We start from the raw sequence: 10,372 nt of genomic DNA on the forward strand, positions 1-10,372 counted from the left end.
TGCTGGAAAGTATGTAAAGCTTTTCAAAGTATTTTACTTCATTCCTGTCTCTCTTTAGTCTTTGGTGTTTAGAATATTGCAATTAACTATGTAAGAAATTCTGTATAAGTAATTTCAGCATCAAGAGTAATAGTCCAATAAACAGGGATTTTGAGCTTTTAGATTTGTATTTTGGCTTATGTAATAACTGTTTTTCTCTTTGTTCTACTTTTTTCTCCTGCTAAATTCATATTTATGTTTTGAGTCATTTCTTCTTTGTTTATTAGTTTGTTTCTTTTTTGATTATGGTTTGAGAAGTCTGTTTTCTGCTGTTTAGTTAACTAATTGAAAAAACTAAGCTGTTACACCCTGTAAGACTCTCAATCTTTTCACGCCTACATGAACCAAGCTGATCTGACAGTCTTCCTTTCATATTCCAGTTTTACGTATTATTGCACCAGATGTAATTTTATGTTATGGTAAATTATTTTGACAGAGTGGTGGCTCTGAGGCTAGGGATCTGCAAAGGCAATTGGATAGTTGCTGGGTCGAATCCTACAAATGCCTGAAGTGATTTCACTCAGATGGGCCCTTGAACAAGGCCCTTAAACTGCAATAGTTCTGTCCTGGGTATGATGTTAACCTGAATCCAGCCCTACAACTAGGTCCTTCAACTTGCAGGGAAAATTCAGGGGTTGCAGGCAGAATTGGCATTCCAGCCACTGTAAAAAAACTCACACTGTTCCATTCAAACTCGTGTGTTGCTGAGGTGTGACCCGTTGCACTGCTGCACTTGGGTCCTAATTTGGGATCCTGAGGTGGTTTGTAGTGCCGTGGGTGCAGCACTCTACTTTATTTTTGTCAGGTCCCTGTTTAGTCATTATTAGGCATATAGTGTACCACACTTAAAAGATTTATGATGCATAATCTAATAAACTGTTAGTGTATTTATTATAATGTAGAGCCTGAAATTATTTTAAAGGATAATTTTAGTTTTACTCTTTTATTTATTCACACATGAATGCATGCATGTATGTATGCATGTTATGTACATATGTATGTATGTACAACTGTGATAATGTTGCCCTGAACCGTAGGCATTTTGGCACTGGTTTGCTCACCTTCTGACCACTTTCATTTTGTTAACATGCTTTCCATCTTATGCACATGCCAGAAGGCATTCCGAGAAATGAAAGCAAAAAATTGTCAGTAATAATGTGGAGCTGAGCTATACCCACTCTAATCACACAGAAAAAGGAAATTAGGACTAGGAATCAGTAGTGGTAAAACAGAAATGTGAACTTTTCACCAAAAAATAGTTTAGGATTATGACAGTTATTAGGAACTCATAAAGATATTACTATAAGGCTCTGGCACAAGACAGCATATAAATTGTAAAAATCCTCTTTGATGTTTACATTAACCAGATCTTTATCTACTGTTAAATACGGGTAATGTAATCTAATCTCATCTGGCCAGCATTACCGGTGGCCCACTCATGATTGGTTCCTGCCATACATCTATTTGCAGGGGTGCCCAATGTGTCAATCACGATCGACCAGTAGATTGCAAAGATAGTGCAGGTAGATCGCGTTGCATTCAAAAAAAATTTTTTAAACGTTAGTCTATCATATATCCTCCCTATGGTATTTTCAAGTGATTGACATACAGGCCAGTCTGAGATCTCTTTTCTCCTAACACACTGGTCATCCCGCACGCATGAACAAACTCCAGCTGTAATCTAGTTAGCCTTCCAATTTATATCAAATAAAGAAGGGATTTTAAAAAAAAATTGTTTGGGGAGGGTATGGGCTGGATGGGGAATTGTAAGAGGATTTTTTGGTCTCACAATGTCATAATCGAAGTGCGTTTGTCTGACGTCCGAGGTTCAATCCCCGATGAGGGGTGCAGTGGAGTGTGTATGCCTGATGAGCCCAAACTAAGTGTGAAACACGTGCCGCATACTCTTTGCGTTATTTGACATTTAACTATGTAACATTCTATGATCGGCTTCTTGCAACTGAGAGGGCACCCGTGGTGGATGTTCGCAGACCATACAATCAGATTGTGATTCAGACTTCGTATGCTATGTGTATATATGTATATATATATATATATATATATATATATATATATATATATATATATATATATATATATATAATTTTTAATTTAGGTAGATCATTTCAATCTGGTCATTTTAAAAGTAGCTCCCATTTAACATCTGTTTTTTTTTTCATTTAGCCCATCCTGTAATCCATAACAAATGAAAATCTATAGTTTTGAGATCAGGCAAACACTCTTGAACAACTGGCTGAAGGGTCTATGGAGAGTTTCCACTTGCAAAGCAAGCTTTAGGATGGCACATTACAGAAGGCAGGTCGATCCAGGGTCATATAGCATGACAAAAGCCCAACTGGTAAAAGAAGAGCTCGTGTGCATGCCAGTGTGTAAGTGGACAGGGTCCACCACAGGTCAATAAAATAGGTGTGCTGGGTTCCCATGAAGTAAATCCTCTGAGGCACCAAGGAAATTGACAACCTAAGAAGGCATGATACAAGGAGGGCAAAAGATCACCAGAGGTAAGCACACAATAGCTCACACTTTCCATATGGAACAAGTGAAACTCTGTGGGGAACTGAAGATGTTGTGCATCCCAGAAGCTGTCAAGTGAGAGTCAATCATCAGGGTGCAGTGATAGAAGAGGCTCGACGAAATGACTACAGGCACTAATAAAGACAGGTCAGAGGTCAGGGGGATACTTGGGGGCACTATGGTGTGACAGTATTAACCCTTCTCCTGTCTTCTGTAGTCCCATGGCTATCCATTCCCCAAAATCCTTTACACATTTGAAATGTTCCCCTCTCATATTTAAACACCCATATAGGGCACGGTCCTTGCTGCATTTTTTATATTCCAACATCTTTTACTATATACTGGATTGAGATCTTCCCAAAGACAGACAAAACTGAATGACTATGAACTTTGAAACTAAATCTCTTCTAGGATTTTGTTTTACCAGTTGATTTCATTCGTCCCACTTTCTATACTCTGCAGTATTTACTTTTTAATATCCACAGGATTAAGATGCTAGAAGTGTAGAGCACTAACAGATTTTTATTACGTATAATCTTTGTCATCATATAATTACATAATTAGCACTGTGTGATTCTGTGATCCTCAATTCACAAAACAATTTATAATTAGCACCTTTTTCATAATCTGCAGCTTGTGAAAAAGGCTAAAAAAAATTACGTAGTAAGACACTTGCATATAAAAGAGCTTTCAGCATCAAATTTAAAGGTTTTAAGTTTAACAGTTCCATCAAAAATAAATATGCATGTGTACAAAGACTAAAAGAGCTAGTGTAGCGAGGACTCTGAATATAACAGTACATATTGTTTACATCTGTGATTAGGGTGACCAGAACGAATACGGGTCTGTGGGCTCATATCACTTGGGTGTCTGGGAAGTGCATGATTGGTTGGTTGGGTTATAATGATTCAAACATATGACTGGATTTTCTTTTCATTGTTTCATATTCTCTGCTGTAATGCCAGTACTAGCACACATGCCTGAATCTTTCCCCATGTTAACACTTCTCACACAAAAACAACTCTACATAAGTAGGACAGTGTCCTACAAATCCCCTCAAACTCATTATGGGTAATACACATATTAGTGCACAGGAAGCAATGTGCCATGTATGCCAAACAATGACCCAACATTCAGAATCCAAACCAGTTACAAATGTTGCTGATGGCATCAGTGGGAGCTGTGGAACAGTTTACAAAAAAACAGAACTTAAAATTGTACTCATCCAGAGATGCTGGACTGGCTGCTCCTATCCTGCATCCTTATACTGTACTTGACACATAAGCATTCTTTGTCTGAGGACTGTGTTCTTCACCTCTTTGGAGGATGACTACTCTGCTGAAGACCGCTATATTGCCAAAATGCACTTTGACATACTATAGCCAAGCACTTCACAACCATTGGACATGTCATTGGTCAGATCATTTAAGTAGTTTGAATTGATCTGCAAGGCTTGATACCAACTCATTGATTAATGTGACTGTAAAGGTTTCTGCTGTAAGAGGAGACAACAAGACTCCTATGATGGGTCACTAGCTGTTTAACCGGCACTAACATGTGTGAAGTGTGATAACAGATGTAGCTGAGGACAAAACATTACTGCAACAGCAAGCATATATATCACTGATCATCCCATAATATGGTGTCTGTGGAGCATGACAGTAAACTATTATCAAAAATGAAGTGTTAGGATATGTGAAGTTAGGTAAATTAGGCTAACCCTAACCCTGAGCCTAACCCCTGCCACCCCATCTCAGGTTGGTTCATGCCTTGTTCCCAATGTTGTTGAGATAGGAACAGTAAAGATGGTTAGCATGTACAGGTTTATGGCCTATAAAATGATGAATATTTTCTTTAAAATTCATCCACCAGGCACATGGCACAAACCAGTCCTGTCGAGGAAACAGTCCATGACAGGGGCATTTGGAATGGATGAGAAAAGAACAGTAGTTGAAAAACACCCAGACCGTAAAAGCAAGAAGGTGCTAATCTCAACACAAACAACCTGCCCACAAGTCCTTGGAGATGTGAGGCACTAACACTAACCACTCTGCCACTAATGCTTTGTCAGCTAAATCTAATAAAGAAACTGTTCATATTCTGTAGTTCTGCAGGATCAAAGGCATCCTTTGAACACTCGTTTCAGGATTACACTGTAGCCTACGTATTCTTTATTACTACAACTACAACATTCATTTATATAGCACATTTTTCATACAAAAGATGTAGTTCAAAGTGCTTTACTGGATGAAGAAAGAGAAAAAAGACAAAATATAAAAAATAAAATTAGGCAAAACTAATTAACATAGAATAAAAGTAAGGTCCGATGGCCAGGGAGGATAGAAAAAATAAAAAAACTAATTCCAGACGGCTGGAGAAAAAAATCTGCACGGGTCCCGAGGCCATGAGACCACCCAGGCCCCTCTAGGCATTCTACATAACATAAATTACCTCAATCAGTCCCCATGGTATTCAGGCTTCACATGGAAGAACTTGATGATGATGGTCATGTGGACTTCAACTACACTATATCAACTATATTGGTGAAAACCTGTAGTCATTTTAAGGTTTCAATACAATATCAATGATTTCATAAGTCCATAAACAGCTGGCAGATAAATATAATGCAATTAGAATTATGGGTGATTTTTTTTCCTTCTGCTTACTATTTAAGTTTCCTGGCCACGTTATTAGTATGTTGCTATTCTTGTTTACGGCCAAATCCATCTTAACTGGAATTTCTCTCAGGATGTTTTTGTGTAACGTGACAGTGAATAGGAAGAACTGAACTTGAGTTAAGCTGATTTTTCTTCTCTCTTAAATAAAATTATAAATTATTGGAAAATAATTACCAAGCTTCCACATAACAGTGACAGGAAATCAGTGTAAAACAAACTGCGTGCACTACAGGTTATTGTTTTCCCGTAAGATTGCCAAGTAAGCATTTGAGCACTTGATCCCAAATAAACATTTTGCATTTCTCGAAAGATTCAAATTGTCGGTGAATAGTAGATACACAGAGTTGATAAATGACTAGGTTACAGGAAAAGGAGGCCTTCCTTTAATGCTTTTCTTTGTGAGATGACTTCCAATATCCACACTTGATCCGCCCTTCTGGCATAGAAAATCCCACAAGAAGTAGACTTACCTACAAAAGCCAACAGCATGGCCACCAAGCAGACGAGTGCGCAAAGGCATGGTATTAAAATAAACAAAAGGAGCCGCATGTACTTGGTGGAAGTCAGCTTCTGAGAGCAAGCACGCCCCATGTTGTCTTCATCTGTCCCCAGGACCTGTTACAAAGAAAACAACCAAGAACAGGGGTGTCATTTACAGACATGGATTATTATATTCCGCAGAGCGCAAACAAATAATGATGGGAAGACGGAATGGATTATGACTGATGATACTAGAGTGACAGTTACACTGCCTGCTAAAACTGAATGTATAGTTAACTAGGATTAATTATTATCATTACTGCTGGTATTATATAACCAGGAAGAAGACGATCCGCAAAGTCAATCCCTAACGGGAGCAGCCGAAAGAAGAAAATTATGAATGCTTTTAGTATTCAACTGTCATTAACACTTTCAACAACAGTTTATGAGCTGTGTGCAAAAGCTGCCGAACTGTGACTAACACGTCATTGGCGAGTGAGCAAGTGCCCAGTGAGGACTGTGCTGTTCGCCCAGATTTGATTTTGCCTGCAGAGAATAAACAGAATTGTAAAATATAGAAGATGCATAGTTGATACTTAAAGGATCCCTTTTGCCCAAAGCGACTTACTGATTATGGTGGTACCTGAAAAGTTCCACATGAATCGGTCAGTTGTACTGCTTCAATAATATATTTACGGCAAAAAAATGAAAACTTGAGCCTAAGAAAAAGGTCACACTTCGGAGAAACGTTCACAAGCTGCTGAGACTGAGAGGCGATGCGCCGCCGCCGCCGTCAACGCTGCGTGTGTCCTGCCCTGCCCTGCCCTGCCCTGCCCTGCCCGCTGCAGAGCGCTTCCTTCTGCTGCCCTCACTTGAAATGACAGCCTGAAGTTCACCGTGAAGTTGAAGAGCAGGCGACCGGGAACTCTCCTAGGCACTACGACCGAGCCGGATGAAAGGACAAAGCCAACGCACAGGTACTTCCAGAATGTCGCCCTATGTATAATTTGGGAACACTTTGCCGTGGGAATTGTAAACGCAGGCTCGCACAACAGACATCGTGACGGCGTGAAATGAGCGTTTGACACGCGCGCAAACACGTACTCGCCGGCGCCCAGCAAACGACCACCAATGTCAAACGCAGTCAGGACTTCCACGCTATGACTTTGCTCACACACCTCCTTAGATGCCGAGTACAGTGGTCGGGCTTTTCCAAATGAAACTTACGTGTAAGTAAGATTTAAGGAGACATCGTTAAAGGGCATGCTTTAGATTGAAATGGTCACGGGCTCCCCCTCTCTCTCTCTCTCTCAGAGATGATAACACGTTTCTTTACACGAAGGCTCTTCAGATCTGAAAAAACGCCAGTAAAAGTCCCCTGGGTCCTAACGCCGAGGGAAGAGCTGCAATTCATTACCTTGTACGACAAGCTCAGAATTTCAATAAATAATACAGTATTCTTTATCGTTATTTAGAGATGACATAGGACATAAAGTGTTTGACATTGCAAGCAACACAACTACGAATACAAAGAACTTAACAGATCACAATTGGAAAAGTTATTTCTAAAGATGAGCTGGCTTTTAGTTCGTGATGTAGTAACATCCACGATTATGTCGATTAATCATACTGTACTAACTCCGTCAAACTTCTTGTCAAGTGGATTGTTGAGCTGTTTCCTGACTTGAGCCCCTATCTATCTATCTATCTATCTATCTATCTATCTATCTATCTATCTATCTATCTATCTATCTATCTATCTATCTATCATCTTGTATACTGCCATTTATTCATATCTATATTTGTGAGTAACAAAATGCAGTGTTTGTGTATTTGTAAAGTGCCAATGGGTGCTTTTCACTATAGGAGGCACTATATTAAATAACATTAAATTTTGCCTTCGCAATCCAATGTCAGGGTCTCCAGTTCAGATCTCAAAACAGGAAAAGCCTTGTCCGGGGTGCCACTTCATCACTTGGCACATATACACACTCATGCCTCCTGAGCAGGTTTATTATTTATTATTATGATTTACCTGATGCTTTTATCCAAGGCGTTTACAACATTTAAGACATACTTTGTCACGCTTCTTTCGTTTTTCCAGTAGGAGCACGGGCAGGTGAATTGCCTTGTTCATGGTCACGCAGTGTCAGTAGCAGGATTTGAACCCACTTAGTTTGCACTCCACCCGCCAATTAACTCAACTCAGAAACAAAGAAGCAGAAGAACGTACAGATGCCATTCAACATTAAAGTCGCTTGTCAGGTGGGTTCCGCTTTATGATCCTTGTCATTATTTTACATTTTCCCAAACCGTACTTCATCGTGACAATGTATTTGCCCATAAATAAAGTAGTAGTGAGTGTTCTCGGTTTTTGCTTTAGATAAATTCCACTTGTCTTCCTTCATTAAATTGTGCAATCACTGGTTTGTGGTGACTTAAGACGTGCGTTGTTGTGGCTAACGGTACGCGGCGAAGCGCAGAGACACAAGAGTTCGGGAAGGTGCGGCTGCCTCACGACCCTATTCGGAATAAGGATGGAGAGGTGCAGTGTCCTCGTCTAACTGTAAAATGCACACGTTTTAAGCGAGTATTACTAGGGCAGATGGGAGCCCGTTTCGATTCCTAAGAGTCACGGCGCATATCCGCGGATTTTGGCGGCGCTAGGACCACGGGCATTCGCTAAGTCCGGCTATTTTTAAACAGGTATTTTGGTATTCATACTTTCCATTTCAACAGCAGTCGTCATATAGAATTGACAATTTGAAATCTCATCTTGAAGAGAAAACTTATTTTTAGCTATTGAGGTGTGAGAGGAAGCTAGCAAAAGTGTCTCTGCCTGCGCTAATTAATATTGATAAGAGAAAAAAAAAAAGCGTATAGTAGAAAATTGTCAAGACTGGAAATTATTACTCGAACTAACTCTCATTTTTATCGGAGTCTAATCATTAAAGTGTCGATACGACTGCTAATAGACGCTGGGGCGACTCCGACATTTTTTTTTAGTTTTCTGCAGACCGGTTTCAGCGTGTCTATAATAAGATGTTGTGTTTTAAATCGTCTTGTGACTGTGCTGTTTATGAAAGCCACTATATAAAATGTAAAGCAATGCTTGATTTTAAAGCCAAAGTCAAATTACCTTACCGTCCACTTTATTACCATTGCCTCCATATTTAAGACGAACTTTGCCTAGATAGTACAATGTAAAGCCAGCGTGCAGATCGTTTTATCCTTTTTAATTTGCAGCTTTCGCGCGTGAGACGTTTGATATCAGAGTGCCTGTGTGTGGTAATATACGTTATTTTGCGATATCACTTTGAAAGGACATGCATTCATTAAGTAAGAGACGACTTGACGATTGGCCGTGTTTTTTTTTTTAAAGAAAGGTGCAACATTGAAAATGTACATAATGGCACAAATGATTTTGAAAATTGCCGTCTACATCGCGTTGAAGTGGTTTTTTTTACTATTTATTATTTTTTGTTAAATAACAATACTCAATGAAAAAGCGTGCTAGCGGTACTTTTATACATATCGCAATACAATACAATACAATACTGTAATGAATTCCTCACAGTTGCTGTCCTTACGCGGCGTTATTTCAGGAGGCTGAATCAGTGCGTTTGATTGCACTGCCAGTTGTTTCATTTTACTTTCTTCAGAATCAACAGAAAACATTCCGACTCGTTTGTTTGCTTCGTAAAACATAACACATTTCAAGTCTAGTAATAAGTATCGACAAACTTTAAGAAGATAGTATGGATGCACCGTTCAAGTCGTTATTTCACTTTTACTCGAGTAGGTGGAATTTAGTGACCGAATGTATTGCTGGATTCTAACCCAGAACGTTTTACTTCATACAACACATAAAGCTGATCGCAGTTTGCATTAGTTTACCACATTAATTTATACATCAGAGGAATAAATAGTAACTTTTGCAAACACCTGTTAAACTGTACGTTTTTTGCAATTCGTTTGATTTTTTCAATGACCGAAAACAGTTCCTTCGAGGATAACTGTGGCAGCCTTTATGCACCAAGTCAATCGCCTCTGATGCGATTCAGATTGCCAAGTTCTGGGGACACGTCAGTGCTGCACCAGCCATCACTTTTGGTTTTTTTTTCGGTCGCTACAGAAAGCCGATAAAGTGCACCCCCTTAACACCCAAAGTCCACCCAACCACCATGAACACCCAACGAATCGAATCGTTCGGTAATCGAAGTGCCCCGCCAGGCTGTACCTACCCCGTTACTGGAGGCGACTTGCTGGTACTGCTCGCCAGGAGTCAGTGAAGTGAATTGTTGCATTGACAGCATGCCGGCAATTCTCAAGCGCGCATCCCCGACTCCCTTGGCGCTCTCCTCCTTCGGCTCATTGGATTGCCGAGGTGCCTCATTTGTACTCGGACTCCCCAGGCAGGCAGGCAGGGTCCGATCGTGTGCGCTGCTAACCCCTCCCTCCTGCAGGACACGCGCATGCATTGGCAGCACGGGCGGGCTTTCGTCTCCGATGTTACCAACAACCCTGAAAAATAACATCAAGTTATGAAAAGGCACTTGACAGTGAGGGCTGCGTATAGGGTTCCGTTAGTCACTTGGTGCTGTGCAACACCGTGTTATAGTGTCGTACATCTCTGTTGG

General features: G+C 40.1%; 1 protein-coding gene across 2 annotated transcripts in view; it reads right to left on the minus strand.

The window, feature by feature from the left end:
- The window catches only part of corin (corin, serine peptidase), a 184,325-nt gene extending 174,176 nt beyond the window's left edge, over nt 1-10,149 (minus strand). The window contains exons 1-2 of one of the 2 annotated variants that reach the window (XM_039751395.1): nt 9,977-10,149; nt 5,723-5,867 (exon numbers count right to left, since the gene is read on the minus strand). In XM_039751395.1, coding sequence (XP_039607329.1) covers nt 5,723-5,867; nt 9,977-10,048 — 217 coding nt within the window. In that variant the 5' untranslated portion in view covers nt 10,049-10,149. Of the gene's footprint in view, nt 1-5,722; nt 5,868-6,959; nt 7,033-9,976 lie in introns of those variants that run through there. The other variant, XM_039751396.1, reaches the window with a different exon arrangement.
- Between the last annotated feature and the right edge of the window lie 223 nt (nt 10,150-10,372).

This window comes from Polypterus senegalus, chromosome 4, assembly GCF_016835505.1.
Source record: "Polypterus senegalus isolate Bchr_013 chromosome 4, ASM1683550v1, whole genome shotgun sequence".
NCBI lineage: Eukaryota > Metazoa > Chordata > Cladistia > Polypteriformes > Polypteridae > Polypterus > Polypterus senegalus.